General features: G+C 46.3%; 6 protein-coding genes across 6 annotated transcripts; 3 read left to right on the forward strand and 3 right to left on the reverse strand.

Moving 5' to 3' along the window:
* Window positions 1-303: 303 nt before the first annotated feature.
* On the reverse strand, window positions 304-4815 carry GGS25DRAFT_490405 (phospholipid-translocating P-type ATPase). Its single transcript, XM_049260987.1, has 3 exons — window positions 966-4815; window positions 504-913; window positions 304-438 (listed from the first exon to the last, which is right to left on the reverse strand). Exons 1-3 carry the CDS (start codon window positions 4392-4394, stop codon window positions 321-323), a joined length of 3957 nt encoding a protein of 1318 aa, XP_049116605.1. The 5' UTR covers window positions 4395-4815; the 3' UTR covers window positions 304-320.
* A 334-nt stretch (window positions 4816-5149) lies between these two features.
* Window positions 5150-7475, reverse strand: GGS25DRAFT_490408 (WD40 repeat-like protein). Its single transcript, XM_049260988.1, has 6 exons — window positions 7267-7475; window positions 7153-7209; window positions 7021-7072; window positions 6439-6957; window positions 5879-6364; window positions 5150-5828 (listed from the first exon to the last, which is right to left on the reverse strand). Exons 1-6 carry the CDS (start codon window positions 7298-7300, stop codon window positions 5654-5656), a joined length of 1323 nt encoding a protein of 440 aa, XP_049116606.1. The 5' UTR covers window positions 7301-7475; the 3' UTR covers window positions 5150-5653.
* A 268-nt stretch (window positions 7476-7743) lies between these two features.
* GGS25DRAFT_277969 (exoribonuclease 1) lies at window positions 7744-13161 on the forward strand. Its single transcript, XM_049257440.1, has 4 exons — window positions 7744-8260; window positions 8320-8413; window positions 8468-10055; window positions 10115-13161. The coding sequence occupies exons 1-4, from the start codon at window positions 8256-8258 to the stop codon at window positions 12679-12681; spliced, it is 4254 nt and encodes a 1417-aa protein (XP_049116607.1). The 5' UTR covers window positions 7744-8255; the 3' UTR covers window positions 12682-13161.
* Window positions 13162-14214: 1053 nt separating this feature from the next.
* Window positions 14215-16476, reverse strand: GGS25DRAFT_521630 (uncharacterized protein; the record flags this gene model as incomplete). The annotated part of the gene is made up of 4 exons (XM_049264087.1): window positions 14215-15150; window positions 15228-15934; window positions 16170-16227; window positions 16321-16476. The coding sequence occupies 4 exons, from the start codon at window positions 16474-16476 to the stop codon at window positions 14215-14217; spliced, it is 1857 nt and encodes a 618-aa protein (XP_049116608.1).
* Window positions 16477-17516: 1040 nt separating this feature from the next.
* Window positions 17517-18616, forward strand: GGS25DRAFT_490432 (uncharacterized protein). The gene is made up of 3 exons (XM_049260989.1): window positions 17517-17960; window positions 18035-18110; window positions 18175-18616. Exons 1-3 carry the CDS (start codon window positions 17915-17917, stop codon window positions 18329-18331), a joined length of 279 nt encoding a protein of 92 aa, XP_049116609.1. The 5' UTR covers window positions 17517-17914; the 3' UTR covers window positions 18332-18616.
* Window positions 18617-18719: 103 nt separating this feature from the next.
* On the forward strand, window positions 18720-20409 carry GGS25DRAFT_490433 (uncharacterized protein). The gene has a single exon (XM_049260990.1). It carries the CDS (start codon window positions 19196-19198, stop codon window positions 20363-20365), a length of 1170 nt encoding a protein of 389 aa, XP_049116610.1. The 5' UTR covers window positions 18720-19195; the 3' UTR covers window positions 20366-20409.
* Window positions 20410-20622: the final 213 nt, after the last annotated feature.

Below are 20622 nucleotides of genomic sequence, written 5' to 3' on the forward strand. Positions count from 1 at the left end.
GCGCGGGGTTCCATGTTCAAGTGCTACATGTAGATCATTAAATTTTTAAAGAATCACCACACTGTAGCTTAGGGGATACACTTATGTACGCACATATAGACGAATTATGTACAGACCTACATATGTAAGGTATACATAGTATATACATACATATGTAGTATATACATACTGACCTAGCTACAATCTGCTAGGTTAGATATGTAGGGAGGTATGCGTCTCATCTCATGGAAGGGAAATGAAAGGAAGGAAAAGAATACGCCTAGCCAATGTACATCGCCCCCCCCCCCCCCCCCTTTTTTTTTTGTACTTAAACATGCCAATCATATGCCTTGAATTTTCCGATATGATGGCGGTTTCATCGTTCTCCTGATCAACTTTCCAGCATAAGGCGGGACCAACGAGATCGAACCGATGGCGAGCACGCGCCAGAGGAAACCCCTGCCACAAAGGTTAATACATCAACTAAAAACAATAACCATACCCTCTGATCAAAATTTGCTTACCAGCTAAGAAGGAAGTCAAGATCAAAGTATCCGCCCAGAAACGGCATTGATCCCACGTAGAATAAGAAAGTCCCGACGATACACATAATCATCACTGGATGCCAGGTTGTGATTTCGATGGCAACCATCAAAAGCTCATTCAGAACGAGCACCGTGTAACTAACGGCTACCATCCTCGGTCCGTCTACTTCGGTGAGAATCTGGGACAGACCTTGAATCATACCACCTTGGTATATTGATACAAGAACCCAGACGAAGAAAGTGCGATAAGACAGGGACCGACCAGACGTCAGTTCCTTGTATAGCTCGGGGTAGAGATTCGCTAGATTTTCATCGACGTCTTTGTCGAGAACGAGGGAGAGTACAGGCGCTGCTGTGTAAACGGTGGCATAGCCGACAAGAAGCCAATCCTACTAACATCAGGCGGCGCTCCTTCAAGTTGGGATAATGAAACTAACATACCTTATACAAACCTTCGGGTTCGAATTTGATGGCAATGCTATACATGGTCTGACAAACGGCGATAATAAGTCCACGGTGGATCACGAACTGGGCGAGTTTGGCGCTTCGCTTATAGCTATTCCGGCCGTGCCACACCAGCAACTTGGTAAGATGACAGAATTGCTCTATGGAAAAATCCGCTGCGAGACTGGCTTGCCGGCCTTCCTTGCCAACGATGCCAACACCTACATCCGCGGCCTGAATCATGGAGACATCATTACCACCATCGCCGATGCAACAAACCCGCTTGTTCGTGAATTCCTTGATCAGCTTCGCAATGTCAGCCTTCTGCGTAGGTGAGCATCTGCAAGCTACCACCGTGGGTAATCGTACAGCCACAGATATAAACTCGACTCCGAAATGCGTTAGGTAAAGTGTTAAGCTTTCGCCATCAATCAGCAAGCAGGAGTCGGTTTTGCTTCGGAGAAAGTCGAGATGGTCTTGAGCATTATCCTTGTGCTTGAGCCTCGCGACTGTATATATGTATTGACCTCGGGCAACCAGTTTTGAACTAACGGCAACGCATCTGGCTGTCTCGACCTTGTCACCGGTCAACATCCAGATCTTAATGCCAGCGTTCCGTAGTAGCTCTAAAGATGGTTTTACATCTCTCTGTAACTTATCCTCCACACCGGTGACCCCAAGGAGTTCGAGGTCGTGCTCGAGGAACTCGGCGACGACGCGTTGCATTCCCACATCACGACCGTTAATGGCTATAGATGCCTCTTGGTAATTGGTCGCGAAGTTTTCATACTGTTCGGAGGACAGCCTCTTACGGCCAACAACAAGAGTTCTCAGGCCCTCTCGGGCCATGTTTCCTGTTTCTTCATCCAGCCAATCATTCGCAGCCACGATGGACCCCATCACCGTGTCAGCACCCTTCTGATAGAACCAGATTTCTGCGTTGTCTGATCCGGAGGGTTGTGGTTGTTCGTAGAACCGAACAATTATGCCCATACGTTTACCGTCGGAAGTGAAAGGGAATATGTCCAAAATCTGAACCTGTACTACAAATTTCCCCGTTTCCGTCGACTCGAGAATCATCTTCTTCCGATCTCGATACGCAAGACGAAGACCGACCGACTCAGTCCATTGTACGATAGCTATCTCATCTGGAGAAGATGCCTGATATGAGGTAAGCGTCTGGCCATTTTCTTCCTCTGTGGTAGGCGTCACATTGTGACAAAGAGCCAAAGCCAAGACCACATCGCGAACTCTTGAACCAATTTCGCGCCGTGTTCTAGTCGCTGTGACTCCGGCTGTTGTGTTATATGAAGAAGAAGGCGTGACGAGTGCGTTGTCACTCAACGTTCCAACGAAGCCGTGTCTAACATATGCTGCCACCTCATCCATCGCCTCGTTGGCGTAAGAGACGGTGCCTACATGAATTTTCTTCATTTCCATCTCATTTTGAGTCAAGGTGCCTGTCTTATCGCTTAACAAGTATTCAATGCGTCCAAGGTCCTCAGGGATCGTGCTGGTTCGTACCACTGCACCTGGAATGCCTGGGTCTCGTTGAATGAATCTTGAATAGACACTTTTTCCAAGGTCAAGGTTGACTCGAAGACTAATGGGCACAATGGTAGAGAACAATACGAGGAATCGCATGATCTTCACATACCATATATCACCTTCAGTATTACTAAATCCCTCCAAGGCGACCAAAATGACAGATAATGCTAAGGTAAGCGCACAAAGTATTTTGGTTAGAGAATTGATCTCATATTCTAGCAAACCCGTCTTAGACCGTGACAACGAAGTAGAAAGGGCAGACCGGGTTTGCGGTCCAGTATAAACGATAACAGCCACAGTGGTACCTTGCGATGCGATGATGGTGTTTGCCCATGCAGTATTATCGATTGACAAAGGGGCAGACTGGCTTCTTTCATCAATACTACTTTCGTCGGAGTGGCTATTGAGGACATCTTCTTTCGTCGCCATCAGCTCAACCTTGCCGACGAACTCGTTTACCGCTTTATCCGGCTTTCCGCCCGTGACTTTGATACGAACAAGCTCTTCCTCGGGAAGAGATTGGGTCAAAGCAGACGCTAGTCGAAGTTTCCAGTCGGTCTCACCATCAAGCTGATCCGTTCTAATAAATGTCTCCCCGGTGAACATTCCTTCAGGAACGCTCGAGCCAGGCAATTCGGGACTCTTCCCCTTCCAAGATGTCTGATCTGCATCGTTGTCCAAGGGGTGAACTAATAATGTCTCTGGCTCCATGCTGCTAGATGGCTGATTTGGGGCGTGTGTGCTTTCTGGTGCCGAACATTTTAAGATGACAACATCCGCAGGTACGCGTTGACCTTTACTAAGTTTTAGAACATCACCAACTTTAAGATCTCGGGATTTCTTGCTCATAGGTTGTGCAACAGACGACGGGTACCCCCTCCCTTGGCATTCTACTTGTTCCTCTTCCTCCTGAATATCTGACAGTCGGTCCATCTGAGCTAATGGTTGGCGCTGTATTTTCCGTAAGGAGGTTGGTTTGAGGTTCTTGGGAGGGCGTAACGTGGAGTTCGGTCGTCCTAGTTCCCCAAACTGCAGTACGGTGTACTCCTCAGAATTCGCCTCATTATCCCTTCGACGTCGTTCAATATCATCATATGCTTCCTTCCCCATAGTGATCATAAGAACAAAGGCAAGTGGGGCAATGTAAGTCGACAAATAACCTATCCTCAGAGCTGGGATAGCCTGTGATAAAGCAACGAGCAAGAAGTACATGTTGAAGAAAAACGAGAACTCATTGTATAAGGTTATAGGGAGGAAAGTAAAGGCTGTGTATTTCGCATTCGAGACTAGGTTCGGGGGGTAACGACTAGATTGAGTTGAGCCAACGGCTATGATTCTTGAGGCCGAAGAATCGTCTTCCTTGTTATCAGCATTCCCCATACCATCCCGCCCGTTAATAGAAGCACTCGACATGAAGCTAGGCAATCTCAAGGATGATCCGAGGTGAGTTAGATTATGAAGCCTATCGTTGGCGAAAGACCGCTTCGGGGGGCGAGAAGTATATCCATCCAAAAGAGGTGCATCATCGCTGTCGTGGCGGCCACTTCCGTCAGAGTATCGTTGACTAGGCACATCATCGTCAAGTAAGCCTACAACATCGCCATTCCCATCTCTACTCCGGCCAAGCTCGCCATAGCTGCGACCTCGATTACTCGGCCGCCTCAAGCCGCCCATGCGAATATTCCGTAGGGCAATACGGGGAGCTCGTTGCTCGGGACCTATATTGTGGCTTAGTGATGGCGATGTGTAGTTGTGAGATGAGGTGGTAGGATCTAGCTCGTGAAGGTCGAGGTCGAGGTCGACATCTGAATCTGAGTCGTTTGGGGGAGAAGGAGAATCTGGATGCTTAGTCGGGCGGTACGGAGTTAATGGCGGCATTCCCGTATTGGATTCATGCTCCCGAGATAAGGAGCTACTTAAGAAAGGCGAAGGTGGTTCAAGATGTTGCTGGTACCTAACTAGTGTAGACAGTGAAAGCTCAAAATTTGGATAAATCAGAGTTGGTCGTGAGACGTGGCTGCGTAGCTGCGTAGCTACGTGTTTAAGCTTGTTTCGAGCCCAAGTTGGGACGCGCGTAACTTTTGAGATTCGATGGGACCGGTATGTATGATAGATCTAATCGAGATGTGGATGAACGACTTGGAAGTTATTTGATAAGTTATTCGGTTTAACATGAGGCAAAAGAGTAAAACGTTGAATGGAAATGAAGAGCTACATTACATACATACGTATATTAACATTGAAATAGTAGCAAGTAGTTAGTTACATTCGACTTCCGTACATGTCATGTAGAGCGGATCCACCGGTCAGGAATTTGAAGGGTACCGGGTACATAACCTCAAGGCTTAAATCAATGATGTATCCACATCCATGCATTACATAATACATATGTGTCTACATAGGTATGTACATTGTACATACATATGCAAGTATACACATGCATGTGCAGCGTTCAGGCTACAAAAATAATAGTAGGTACCCAATAGTTACATTATACGACAATACTTACATAGAAGTTCGATAGAACTACGCCGTACATAGTAGGTATAGTACTTGCACACAAAATGTACCTCATCATAACTTGAATAACTTAATAAGGTGTACGAGATGTTTTTTTTTTTTTTAAAAAAAAGGGAAAAAGAAGAAGGAATAAAGGTCAAGTAAATGGATATGCGTGAAAAAGACTCAGTTGAATAACCCTAAAATATGCCCTAGGCCAGATTTAAATGGTCAGACAGGTCAGGTGCCCAGTTCTGTTAGAAGGAGTGCTTGCATCATCTGATAATTATATTATCGGATACGTATGCAAAACCTCTTGGTGATGTCTTCAGCTATTCCGACAACCAGATGTAATAACAAGGGGCTTGAGGATGACTCTAGGGCTATCTACTACATAGTACATCCGTGGATAGTAACCTAGGTGTTATTCATTAGACATACTACCTCTAACCGGTGACCAACCAGTCTTCCACCAGCCACCAACCAGTCAGTTAGTTTTGAGAGTAGGTCGGCAGTGTACGCTTAGCTTGTTGGTGCTAAAAGCACGCAAGGCCACATTTGCGTCCTTTCCCTTCCCCTGTTCTCCGTATCAACAAGGCTTAACTTTAAATCCCTACTCCTTAGCTTCGTCCACTATCTTATCTTCCAAGCTCATCTAATGGGAGATCTGCCTCATCTTTGCCAACGATCGAGTCAGCCACTTTCCAGATCTGAAGCATGTTGTCTTCGGCTGCGCTCGCTACAAGCCAAGGATCGTTCAAATTCCAGCTGAAATCCGCGAGGTGGTTCGTGTGGCCACCATGCATGAACAATCTACAAGGAATTAGCACATAGGTTTCTGGGAAGTCAAAGAGAAAACCCACAATTCTGGAGGTCCATCTTCCTGCTCATCAGGCTGCTGCTCCTCGCCAACCCTGCTCAGATCCCAAAAGATAATGCGGCGATCGTAGCTGGCGCTACCAAGAACACCAGCCTCATGCGGGTGCCAAGATAGCGAGGTGACAGCGTCTTGGTGGCCTTCTAGCGTGTGAACCTTCTCTTTAACATTACGTAGATCCCAAATGCCTATGGTCTTGTCGGCAGAAGCAGTTGCCACGAGGACTTCAGTGGACGGGTTAAAGGCAAGGGAATTAATAGCATCGCTGTGCCCATCTTTGGCGACTAAAGAGGATTGTGTGTTGGATGGCTGTCTGAGGTCCATTATTTGTAGGGTTAGATCGTCAGATACACTGCCGATGAAGTTCTTGGAGATAGGATGATACTGCACATCATTGACGATGTTGGTATGGTGAGTAAAGCGGCGTGCGGGACTAAGGATGTGGCTACCACTCTGTAATGACTTGAGATCCCTTCGCGGTGGCAATATATATTAGTTATGTCTTAAGTCTCAAGATCGAGACCAGATAATAGACGAGTAACGTACCAAAGGCAAACTGTCTGATCTTCGCTCCCCGATGCCAAAGAGCCCTCGGAATGTGGGCTCCAGTTAAGACCAAATCCTTCTTGCCTGTGCCCCTCCAGAGTAATTTGAGGATTAACTTTGCCATTTGGCTCAAAGCTGTGTTTGGTTCGGTCGAAGATGAGAATACGACCGTCGACAGCCAATGTTGCGATAAGATCCGGGTTCTGTGGGCAGTAGCGGGCCTTGTTGACCTCACTGGGGTGGTCAATCTTCTGGACAATGTTCCACCTCATAGCCGCTGGCGAAGCGGCAGCTGAGGACTTTCCATAGCCACCTATCTCACCATGCTCGTCATCAAAGTCATTGGCATTGGGGCGAGCCGATTTAGGGATTTCGACCTCGGCGATTTGAACGTGATTCGGATTTCCCTCGGAAGTATGTGTTCCGATAAGAACTCGGTGAATGCGACAATTTCTTCCTTCGGGTTCCTTGACATCGGGAAACCACTGAACAGTTAGAGTAGGCCATGTCAAGGCAGTACTGCTTTTTCATTAGTACAGAGTATGCCTAGATCATCGATCGTGCCTTCGTAGGTAGTCTCACCTCAGGATCATATCGTAAAGGAAGGGCGAGTTCTTCTTCCATGTTTTGTATTCTAGCAAAGGAAGAAGGAAAAAAAGTTAGAGGAAAGGGAACGCATATCAGCTAGAGAATCAATAGTACTATGCGAGTTACCTTCATTAATGAGTCTTTGTTCCTCATCTTCGTCAACCTCCTGCAACGCCATGTCCACTTACATTGTGTATTAGTATGCAATGCGAAAAGGGAAAGCTACCTGGAAAAACTAACCGTCAACATCATCAGCAACAGGCGCGGGAGCCATCTCGGATTGGCGTTTCGCGCAGGATGGAATGAAGAAAATCGAAATGAGTGTGTTTGTAGTGCAGTAGGGAAAAGATGAGCTTGGAAGAAATTAGTGCGAAAGAACGCGATACGCGTAAAGCACCAGCCCAATTAATTCAACAACTATTAATTATTATTCTACATACTTATGTAGGTACCTAGTACCTAGTAGTTATGTACATAAGGTACTACTAGGTACAGACCGTACAGTCTACATAGTATCTAGTTAGTATTACGATGTACCTTCAATGTGATGTGTAGGTGGGTACATGTACTCATTACCTACATACTAGGTATGAGCCTAACCTAGAGTAGTACATCGTATGTACATAAAGGGTATTATGTAGATGCTGGTGCCGGGGGCATAGTTATGTAGGTTATAGGTAACTACCTAAGCTAAAATTCAATCACCGTTGAATGTTCAAAAAGTTGTAGGTAGCCTTGGTAGCCTTATAACCTAGTAGCCTGGTACGCTCTACCCACTTATCACTTTCTACCTTACACTATTATCTCCATCCCGAATTCAACCTCGTAACCCCGATTCCAGCTTGAGAGCAACTGTCTATTTTTGCCCTAAATGTATCATCTCAGTGGTGCTTTGGAAGGTTTGCATCATATTGTTCGTTCCATATAGTGTTTTGTGTTTTCTTTTGACATATATGCATACACACATACATACCTTTCTACCTATCTACCTAGGCCTACATACACACAATCATTGATCTAATCACAACCGATACTTTGTGGTTTCTTTCACCAACTTCACCAAAAGATTTCAAGCTTGATCAGACTAGCCACTTGCCATACCTCGATTTCGTAGTACAAGGCCCTTTCTATAGTTTCACCTAATTCATCCCTCGAATTCCGTCTTACTATTTAAGCGACTCTTCGTCCTACATTTCATCACATCCTCTAAGGCGCCGAACCGATTTATCATGGGGTACGTCTAAGCTCATTTATGGGTATAATATCTCACTGAATCTGCTAACTCTGGCTCAGCGTCCCCAAGTTCTTCAGATGGCTCTCAGAGCGATATCCTGCAATATCACAGCTCATTGCAGAGAATCGAATCCCCGAATTCGACAATCTTTACGTGTGTAGCCCTGTCAACTGCAACCGTCATTCATCATTTGCTAACCTATATTAGTTGGATATGAATGGTATTATACATAACTGTACCCACAAAGACTCACATGATACATCGTTTCGTCTTAGCGAAGATGAGATGTTTATACGTATCTTCAACTATATCGAGCACTTGTTTGGTAAAATAAAGCCAAAGAAGCTGTTCTTTATGGCAATTGACGGTGTCGCGCCCAGGGCAAAAATGAACCAGCAGAGGGCTCGTCGTTTCCGGACGGCGCTGGATGCTGAATTAGCCCGCGACAAGGCCATTCGAGAAGGTCAGGAATTGCCGAAAGAGGATCCCTTCGACAGCAACTGCATCACGCCAGGCACCGGGTTCATGGCAAAGTTGACCCAACAGCTCAAGTACTTCATCAACAAAAAGATATCCGAGGATTCCGATTGGCAGGTCTGCGACATTGTCTTGTCAGGTCACGAAGTCCCGGGTGAGGGTGAACATAAAATCATGGAGTACATTAGAAATGCGAAGGCTCAACCCGACTACCACCCCAATGTTCGGCATTGTCTGTATGGCTTAGATGCCGATCTTATCATGCTGGGGTTGTTAAGTCACGATCCCCATTTTTGTCTCCTCCGCGAAGAAGTCACTTTCGGTCGCGCTTCGAAGACTAAATCCAAGGAGTTGGAGCATCAGAACTTCTATCTAATGCACCTCTGTATAGTTAGGGAATACCTCGAATTGGAATTCCAGGAGTTGAAAAAGGAAGGTACCATCAAAGTGCCTTTCAACATGGAGAGAATCATTGATGATTTCATTCTCATGGCATTCTTCGTCGGCAACGACTTTCTTCCTAATTTGCCAAACCTTCACATCAACGAAGGCGCTTTGGCAACCATGTTTCGCATTTATAAGCAGGTGCTTCCCCAGTGTGATGGTTATATCAACGAAGGAGGAGTAATCAACCTCTCTCGTTTAGGGTTATTATTGAAAGAGCTATCCAAGGAAGAATACCGGTATTTCGAGCACGAGCACGCCGACTTGAAATGGCTCAAGAGCAAGCAGCTGTCAGGGTCTAACGGCGAGGAATCTACCAAACACAAAGGGAAGCTTGTCATGACAAGTACCCAGAGAGAGTTATGGAAGAAGATTCGGAAGTTTCTCAATAATCGATCATCTACTCCTCTTAACCTCGGCCATGAGCTCATCGCTGCCGATCGAAAATTTGTGCAGGATACTGCTGACAGCCTCCACATTGACTGGCGTACTGTCGAAGACGACGACGGGCAGCGTAATCTGTTGCTAGCAATGCCCCTAAAACCGGGTGGTGATGATAATGAGGAGGAGGAGGAGGAAGGACATATGGCCTTATTTCGCGTCATGAAGCGCTACGACAATGCCCACGTCGTTGATCTCTCCGCCGAAGAAGCTCAGGCCTCCGTTCAAGCCAGGTATCAAGAGAAATTTGATGAGTGGAAAGACAAGTACTATACAAGCAAGTTTGAGTGGACCGCGGAGACCAAAGAGAGAGAACTGACAAAACTTTGCGAGAACTATGTCCAAGGGCTGCAATGGGTGCTATACTACTACTACAAGGGGGTGGCTTCTTGGCCGTGGTTTTACAGCTACCACTACTCGCCCATGACATCTGGTAATTCATTCTGGTACATAACACCGAAGCAACCGAATCAGCTAACAAGGTCCGTGTAGACATTATGAAAGGAATGAATGCCAACTTAGATTTCAAGCTCGGTCAACCCTTCCGACCGTTTGAGCAACTCATGGGCGTTCTCCCAGACCGAAGCAAGAAAATCGTTCCAGCAGTGTACCATGAGCTCATGACAGAGGCGAAATCGCCAATTATTGACTTCTACCCTCGTGACTTCAAACTCGACATGAATGGTAAAAAGATGGAATGGGAAGCCGTGGTCAAGATCCCGTTCATAGACGAGAAGCGTTTGCTGTCCGCAATGGCACCTAAGAACGAGCTTCTTACGCCAGAGGAAAAGGCCCGAAATGACTTCGGAGTTTCCTTGAAATTTACATACGATCCGAATCTTGACTTCATCTACCCATCATCCATGGTCGGAATCTTTCCAGATATTCCTCATTGCCGTTGCGTTGAGAACATATTCGACTTACCTACAACCGAGGGACTCGAATTGTATGTTGGTTTACTTGATAACGCGAAACTCGGCGTAGACGCCCTCGCAGGATTTCCCAGTCTCGCTACGTTGCCTTACAATGCCAATCTTGGCTTTCATGAGGTCAATGTCTTCCAGCAAGTGAGTCGCAACGAGAGTATGGTTGTCACTCTAGCCGACGTTGAACTCCGAAGCAAAGTAGGGTTGGCCAAGGCCAAAATAGGGCAAAGATGCCATGTTGGGTATCCGTTCTTACAAGAGGCGAGAATCGTACGGGTGTCAGACGAGTTATTCGACTACTCTCTCGCTTCAGATGGCTCTGGCCAAGTCATTCCGACTCATCATTCTGGCAAAGACATAGGAGAATGGAGCAAGAAGGCATCTCGTATAGAAAATTTCTACAGCAAGCGCCTTGGCATCATCATTGGCCCCGTTGAATCTTTGGTCCACGTGGAGATGTTAAAGGGGCTCACAAAAACGGACGAAGGTGCTACTGTGAAAGAATATGGCCTGATCCCAGGCATGGAAATAGATTACGCTGCGCAGGTAATTGTTGACAGGGTTGTCAGCGAAGATGAACGATTTATTGAAAGAGATGCGTTGCCGTTTGAAGAGGAGTTCCCTGTTGGGTCCCATGTTTTCTTTCTCGGAGATTATGGGTACGGACGCCCTCTTGAGATTTGCAGTCACAATGATAACCGAGCGGAAATCATTTTATCGGTACCTGTGGCAAGAGAGCCAGACTTCGCTCGGTCAATCATTCGGATTGCTGAGCAGCAAAGTGGTTACCAACCATCTTACGTGATCGCGAAAGAGTTGGGACTTCACCCGCTTGTCCTAAGCAAAATTACTTCTTCTTTCTTTGTTCACACAATTGGGGGCAGCATGAAGGTCAACTTGGGATTAAATCTCAAGTTTGAGGCACGGAAACAGAAAGTATTGGGTTATTCAAGAAAATCGAATTCCGGATGGGAATTCAGTCCTGCCGCGGTTCGATTGCTAGTAGAGTATATGACCCGATTCCCAGATTTCTTCGCTGCAATCATGCGGAACCCTTCGGGAAACGAGTTTCACGAGACAGACCTTTGGCCGGATACACAAGCTGCCAGCACCAGAACCAAGGAGATCGGTGCGTGGCTCAAGACCGTGGAAACAAGCAAATTCGAGCGAGTTCCCCTTGACGCAGAGCAGCTAGACTCTAACGTAGTCATGGAACTTCAAAGAACGGTAGACTCACTAAGAGAATCGGCCGAGCAGACTGAACCAAAAAGACTGAAAGGGGTTCCTCGGTCCGCATTGCTCAACCCTAGGGATGCCGAGCAACGGCTCAGTAACCAGCGGTTCGCCTTAGGTGATAGAGTCGTGTACGTACAAGCCTCTGGGAAGGTGCCCATCGCTTCGAGAGGAACTGTTGTCGGCATAAGCACGGTTGGCAACCACCATATGCTTGACGTACTATGCGACAACGCATTCATGAACGGTACAACATTGGCTGGCAGGTGCGAGCCCTTTCGAGGACAGACCGTTTCGGCAAATTCGGTTCTCAACGTGTCAAACAGGCAAGTCATAACGAGCTCAAAGAAGAGTAAAGAAAAGCAACCCAGCTCAACGGAAGCACCTTTATCTTCCCTTGGCTACGGTGCACCGGGCGGCCGAGGTGGCAAACTACGAGATGCCCCAACGCCAGGTCCTCTTAGGGGTTCTTGGCGAGGCGTAGCGAATGGCGCAAACCGACAATCAGCCCAGGGACGAGGTGCTCATAATTCACACACATCCAATGATATTCCCCATTTACAACCCAGTAGCTTGGTTTACCGCCCGATGCCCAATCAACCGCAAACATCCAATCCGGGAGCAACACAACAAATTGGTGGTCAATCTTACCGCGGCCGTGGTGGTCCACATTGGAATGGACGTGGAAACCGGGGCGGCAGAGGCGCCTCAATATCTCCGGGCAACGATTTTTATGGCTCAAGAGGGCCAGAACCCACAGGGCCCATTCATCACCAGTCTTATAACGCTATGCCACCACCAGCTGGGTTGAATGCTCGTGGTGGTGGAGGTCGGGGGCGTTCACGGGGTCGTGGAGGAGTACGTGGACGAGGTGTTCGCGGCACACCAACTGGGAATTAGATTAGAAGAGGGATGTGTTCATTTTAAGACAGCTCTACTAAGTCTCGTCTAGATTGCCTTTCAGGTGACGTGTTACGGATCTAGAAAGTAGGCAACACATGTAACGGTGTGAAGATAGCCACATTATAATAGGTTTAGGTCTTGAGCATATTAATGCCCTCGGTTGTGGACAAGTTGTGGCGGCCATTGCTCATGTTAAAGACTAGCTGGATGTTTACATAGGAAATAGGTATCTACATGCAACCGATCACTCGGACCTTTTAAGCAAGGCACACATAAAATTGATCGTTTTGCGAAGTAAATAGGAGAGCTATAGCAAATGAAGCCATGTTCAACCACACGTGAGTGAGGGAAGTGGGTGGCAAAACGTTAGAATGTTGATGCCAGAAAATAGGAGTTACACATACCTATAAGTAGTGTACATATTATATCCTATTAAATCAAACTCAACTTTAGGGGCCTGCGGATTTCGAAGTCAATCTTTTAATAACAGCCTCTCCAAATTCGAGGCCAAATGTCAACAAGCAGGTACGGTATAAGTATATGTCAAGCAGTCAGAGGAGCTAGAACGAACACACTAGGTTACGATTTCCGCTCAATACATCTCCACAAAGAGAGGTATTGTTGAAAAGTGTCAGATGAAAGTGTCAAAATGTCTCATCCACATCAGAATCTTCCCCAATGCATTCTCTTAACCACGATGGACCGACCAACCAGCCAACCAGCCAACCAGCCAACCATTCATCCAGCCAGCCACCCCTTGCCTTGCCGTCAAATAGATGGCCTCTCTTTAACAATGAAACAATAAAAGACGAATGAACAAAGATACAAGAAAAAGAAAAGAAGCAGCTGAACTATGAGGCGAGACAGACAAAACAGGACGAGACAACAAAACTAGATTTTGCAACGGCGTGGCAAGAGCAAAGACGGAAAGATACAATAAACCCTGAGGAATAAGTATGGGGCATGTGAGAAACGAGGCCAGGTATTACCATTTACACTCCCTGCGCTATGCACCGCCATTCAGTTTCCACCCTACTACAGATATCCCTCCATTTGTACAAGTTCGTCCGTCCATCGAGGCCAGAACGTTCAATGTATATCGGGCAACAAGGTCGAGAAAGGTTCACACAGTAAAGTAGCCCACCACCACTACCAGCCAAACCAGGCCCTAGATATCCGTTCTAGAAATTGGGCCGATCTTTTGTCTTTCCCAGCTCCCCTCCAACATTCCAGTAACTTTTTCTCTTTTTGCTCAACGATAGAAAAATAAAATAAGATAAAATAACAACGTTCCCCGCAACACCCTGCTTTAATCCTTAGGTATCCTCGACTCCCCCTTATACCGATCTTCAAAAGTGAGCCCACCCTTTGAAAGTGCCATTTACGTCCAGAGAAGTACCGCCAAGGTTGATATCTGCCGAAGGATCACCATCCACCGTTAACGCTCCAAATACGTTTGAAATCGGTTACAATCAAATTGGACACTGAAAATCCAGTACGAATACCGCGGACAGGGGCAATGTGTGATGTTTAGGCTGGCGACTTGCTAGGGGGGGCGCCGGCACCATTTTGGCGAGCGTCTCCGCCACTGACAGATAAACTACCAATGCCGGAAGAGAGGAACGCAAACGGGTCATTTTCTGTCTGGGACGAGTAGAAATTGTTAGAAGGACCAGCGGAGGCTGGGCCGTTGCTCGCAGACTGGAAAGCTGCCTCGGCAGCACGGCTATCAAAGGGTCCAGCCGAATGGGAGCCAGGCGCAGGACCAAAGTGAGTGTTAAGAGATGGATACGGTGCCGCACCCCCACCAATACCGGAGGGCAAGGCGTAAGTGCTCGGTGGGCCTCCAAAATGATGTCCATAGCCACCAGACGCTCCAAAGGGACCAGCAGCAGACGCAAAGGGCCCAGGGCCTGGTGTTCCGGTCATAGAACCAGAGCCCATACCGTAACTAGAGCCACTATCCATGGGAGAAGGATAGCCCGAGTCAGCAACTACCGCAGCACCTGCACGACTGGCGCCACATCGAAGACAGCAGACGTTCTTGGCGAAGTTATGATAGCCACAGACTTCATTGCCACACTTCCAATCACCGGCCCTGAAGGGAACAACGCCGCTACCACCCATGCGGCCGCCTCCGTGATGGCCCACGTTTCCGTGATGGCCACCATGGTGAGGTGGGGGGCCCATCATGGCCGGCGGACCGTAGCCATAACCATAACCCATGTCACCTTGTCCTCCAGCACTGACAGCAGGAAATGAGCAGCGAAAGCAGGCCGTTCGTCTTTGAAAGTTGGAGAAGCCACAGGAAGGACATGTCCAATCGCCGGGACGGGGTCGGTTTTTGCTTGGAGGGAACGGCGTAAGGATCTCGGCTGCGCGATCAAGCACTCGACTAGAAGATGGTGATACTTCAATTGCCTTCTCATTCAGAGCACGGCCGTTCATGCAGAGGCTTTCGGCGGCCTGAATCATGGTTAATGCACAAGCAGTGATAAGGGAGTAGACAAAATGGAGCTAATAAGGAGAGCAATCCAGCATACCTCTTCATGAGACGAAAATACAGCAAAGCCAGTACCGGTGGGTTTATGCTGTTCCGGGGTGCGCAGGGTCCAAAAAGCAATAGGGCGGCCACCGAATTGAGTAAACCAACTCTCAAGTTCAGACTGTGTTGTATCGTGGGGCAGTCCAGACATGTGCAGGACCTTACTTCGCTCCGACAAAAAGGCACGAACGTCAGCACGAGCATCCATGGGGCGTGTTAATACGTCAGGATGGTCTTGTGGTGGCTGAGATTTCCTAATCAGACCGCGTAAGACTCTGGCGAGAGTAACGGCTTCTTCCATGGCGCGTCTAGGGGAAGCTGGAGCGAGAGCCTGTAGGTGGAAGGGTAGATTGTGTTTGATAGGCGCGCTAGATTGCACTGGCTCAACTTCAAGAGCTGCGCATATGTTGGAGAGCATTGAGGGGCCAAAGGGAAGAGATTCGGGATGATGCTGTTGCCAGCGCTGGTACTCGGTACGCAGATCAAAAGTCCTCGAGTGTTGGAGGTAAGGGGGCAGTACGACGGCCTTATCGCGAGCCTCGCGAGGAAGCTGAACACGCAGATCCCATGCATCAAGGGTAACAAAGACGAAGTCGAGGTTCTGAGAGGTTAGGTGCTCAGATGCAAAGGCATCGAAGCGGTTGACAGCATCTCGAAAAGTTCCCGCATTTCGGACATGCTCCCACGTTAGGGTCGTCAAGCTAGCTGTAGACACAAAAGGAGGTAGATGTATTAGCCTGCCATGTCACAGCAACTAGAGATCCAAGGCGGAAAAGGGTTACGTCGATTTGGGGGGGGTGGAGGGGGAACAAGAAAGGAGAGAGTGCCGGTGTAGTTATAAAGTACAAATGCAAATGTAGATGCAGATGTAGGTGCATGTGTAGGCGAAGGTATGTTGCTGCAGCTGCAGATGCAGTGCTGGCTGTAATTTGCGACTTACTGCATAGGGGAGTAATAGGGGTGTTGATAGGCTTCACAAGCACACTTTCACGATGAATCTAGCGTCAAATAGAAGACTCGGTCAGCAAGCAGGACTTCTATATTGCAACAGCAACACATTTTTCTCGACTCTCCACTACCCGTATCCATACCTCTTCAAGTGACTTGGCGTCTAATAAGATCCAGCCAAGCTCAATCACCTCAGCAGAGTCCTTCGTCACATAGACGCCGTGCTCGTCGCAGGTGGTTGCAACATGGATGACCACATAACGATCGATATGGGGAGGTGGAGTCTGCTGGTTCGACATATTGGGCAGACTTGGATTCCGAAGTGAACGGTGGTGCTATGCAATCTTGATGTATTTATTGAATGTATGATACAGATATTATGATCGGGACTCGAGGCGGTGTTGGCGTTGCTCGAAAATTAAGACAATGGAGCGGGTTCTAAAATCGGGACGGTCGAAAAGTTGTCAAGGAATCGAGTCGTAAAATTTTGGCATCGACTAGAAAAGATGTTCTAGGAATAGTTGGTCGAACTGAAGCTACAACGAGCGACTGGAGCTCTAGTTGGTCCCCTTTTTTCTTTTTTTCTTTTTTTTTGGGGGGGGGTGCGGACTTGAGGATGATTAATAAGAAAGAAATAACAATGCCACAAATGCGAGGGACCCCAACAGCGAAGAACGGTCGGTGGTGTATCTATCACTCAAAACAATTTTAGTTGCAAAGTCGATCGAACCTAACAGCTCCTCGCAATACCGCAAAAGCCGATATGAAGAAAAGACAAATTGGGGAGAAGATGGAGAGCGTGGAGAGTGAAAAGGGAAAGAGAAAAAAATAGAAGAGAGAAAAGAGGATAGGGGGAAATGATGTTGTGGAGTGGGATGAGAGAGAGAAGAGAGAATGTCTGTGTGTGCGTGGGAGAATGGAAGAAGTAGGTGAGAGGGAGTTTAAAGACTAGAGACAACTTCAGAGAGAGAACGAGACGAGTCACGAAGAAGAATGAACAACCCCAGAAGTACACTACTATTGCATAGGGTGTTTAGCAGTTAAAAGCTGTTGGTTTTGGGTAATATGCATGGTTGATTAATCTCGTTACGATTGTGTTTTTTTTTTCTTCTTCATTTTACCTTTTACCGTTTCCTTTTAATATTATGTATATTTGCATAACCCCTTTTTATCTTTTTTTTCTTAAAACTATTTTTTTTATTTTTTTAAATTAAAACTTTAAAAATTTAACTCCGATTTATTTAAACATATTTCTTTATAAATATATTATTTTGATTTTCTTTTAAATATTAAAACATTTTCTAGCATAAAGCTATCAACCCTCGTTAAGTGTATTATACATTTGTAAAGGTTAGTTTTAGCTAATAAGTGCATTTCTACGTCATCAAGGCCGCCCGTCCCGCGATCACTATAAGTAGTCCCGCATCAAAGAGAGGAGTTAGAAAGAAACAACAAAGCAAAAAGTTGGAGTTAATACCTATTATATACATACATAATAAGTACATTACATATCTACACATATCGCCTGATACTTTCGATTATCATTTTTTTCCTCTTAACTATGTATGTAACAACTTGAACATCATTTGTCTGCCTACGTATCACATTCGAAAATTAACTATCTTTATACTTACATATTGATCCACACGACTTTACTGCTTCAAGTTATTACCTATAACTGTACGCAGCTACCTACTCTGTGCGTAGTATAGTCTAGAGTCCTTGAGAGTGTCCAAAATGAGCGCCGTTTCTGCTGTATTCATCGTCCTCATTACCATCCTGTGTAAGCAAGTCAAGCTTCGGTGGGCTGACAGCATTGAGAACATAACGATATTGATTAACTCACCCACTACATAGTTCCTCCTATTGGCGTCTGGGCAGTTGCCGGTTGTGGCGCGGATCTACTTATAAACATCTGCCTCACCGTCTTAGGGTAGGTAACGAGACCTAGAAGGGCACTGCATAAATGGTAATCAGTCTAACTAACATTTGGGTAGCTACATTCCAGGTCACATACACGCCTTCTACATCGAATATGTCTACTATGACCGTCGAGAGCAGGCTAGGGAGGGCCGCTACGCTGCCCGTCGAGCCCCGGGAGTGTATAGCGACCGTGTTCAGGCGGGAGGCCGCGGACACAACACTATACAGTAGTTCAACCCACCCATTGAGCAGCGTACGGAGAGCAAAAGACGCGTGCTAAGTTAACGAGATGTGGTGGGATGCTACAATCATTAAGAAGCTTAGAAATCACCATGCCATGCATCTTGCCTATGCGCAGTTACAAAAAGGAAGTGACATTGCCCATAGTAAACTAATAAAGATATTATGTTGCCTTCAGAAGATGGCTTTACACCAATGATATTATATCATGATATATGTATGTACTGCCAGTAGAGTAGGTACACAGTACGTAGTACATACCATAGTATATACACATGTACCTAATAGTTATTTGTACAAGCATAACCTTCTATTATATACATAGTATCAATCATTAATGATAGTGTATGTACATAACGTCCCGGGAGTTGTTATCTCCAACGACAAACCTTGAAGTAAACTGTGGGGGTGCCCCAGGTAATTTTATCCACTTAAACAACACCACGACTTCATTGCAGCTCTCTTTCCCTGGTCGCCTTTCCACCTTCTCCTCCCTCACAGCTTCGCAACCAAATCACAGCCGATTCTCATCCAAAAAGGAAAAATAATAATAATAAACCCCCCGAAAAATCATTTGGCATTAAACAAGCTCATCTCGGTCTGAAGCATACGTTCCATCTTTGTGCCCTCGCCCTCGAATCATTATACCTATACCCACCGCTAAGCCAACCAACCCAACGAATCCTATCCATTGACCTCCCAAAAGTGTGAAGCTACCGTATTGGGCATCCCATCACTTAGCAGCAGCCCAGCCATCAGGGCTACGACTAGATTGCTTTTGTCCTCCAAGCCTCTCGCTGCGCGCGTTTTTCCTATATACATATACTAGACTACCACCCTCCCCCCTTCAAGGACATGGCAAACTCTACTCTAGCTTTTCCATCTTCTGAGCCTCTCAATCACTCCCCTCCTCCGCGAAACGGTAATGCTAGTAGAACTACCAGAACTTCCAACTCCCGCCGACATTCTTTGCCTTTTGCCTCTCCCCCTTTCTGCCCAAAGATAACTACATCATCCACATCTTTGATATCCAGTACCGCTGAGGGAAGACCAATCCCCCTCGACGATTCTACAGCTGCGCATCGCACTACTGCCTTACGAGAGCTGAATCGTTCTCAACCCTCTTCCAATTATCGGTGCGCCAGAACGACTGGCTCTCAGAGTGCCAACACGACGGCAAAAGCCTATTCCCAACCAGTCATAGTCCGCACATATTCAGGCGCACATCCATCACCAACAACCAGGGGCTCCCTCTCTGTCTCTCCAACCCCGAACCCATCCTCTCGCCGTCCTGCTCGAGAAGTCATGACAATAGGTATGAAGCACCACTTAAGAAACGAAAAGGCCCGCGATGTGGCCACCGATGCCAAGTTCCCGCCTCTTGAATCATTCACCTTCCAAAGCATTATGAGAGGGATACAGCAGGATGTTGGCACAGATTTAGATCGGATAGCAGAGATATGCGCGGGCTCAAGGTATTCTCTTAGCAACCAATACGAAGTTCATATAGCGCCTCAGTGTTCGGGAGCAAGTTCTTTCAGGCCAGCATCTTCCTCGTTGTCGAAGAAAGATGTTTCCTTGGGGCCCACCCTCCAGGTAATATCAAGCGATGAAGAGCACATGGGCTCTATGCAAAGAACGCGGAGAAATACAGCCCGGAAGAGGAGCGCTGCTTATGGCACACTGGAGACAATAATGAGTTCTAGTCGTTCCTCGGACGAAGACCGGGATAAAAAGAAATCAGCTGCTGAAATTGTAGACGAACTACGGGGACGTGAAGATAGTATTGCTAAGGACGATGATGCAAGTCTTGCCAGCACAGGAGCTCATGCCAACAGCAAACAAGACGGCCAGGGACGACAAATCATACCTACCTCATCCCTTTTCGTAACAACTATGATTAACACTTGTCGCGGTCAAATGCAGGATGATATTAATACAACCAAAGAGCGAAAAGTAACTTTAATGAGTGCACCTTCGCATCCACAAACATCACATAATTATTTACATATAATGACTTTATAATAAAAGTTTTATTATTTACACCTCTTTTTTTTAATAAATAAGCTTTATTTACATTTTAATATATATTATAATAAATATAATTTTTAAAGCTTAAAATTATAAAAGTAAAATTAAGTAAAGTTAATATATTAATAAAAATATATTTAATTTAAAGCTTAAAAGTAAAAAAAAAAGCTATTTTTATTTATTAACGTTTAATAATTTTATATCTTATAAAAGGGGATTATATAACATTTAAAACATTAAAATTTATAAAG

The sequence above is a fragment of the Hypoxylon fragiforme genome (assembly GCF_022984875.1).
Source record: "Hypoxylon fragiforme strain CBS 206.31 chromosome Unknown GGS25scaffold_5, whole genome shotgun sequence".
NCBI classification, from domain to species: domain Eukaryota; kingdom Fungi; phylum Ascomycota; class Sordariomycetes; order Xylariales; family Hypoxylaceae; genus Hypoxylon; species Hypoxylon fragiforme.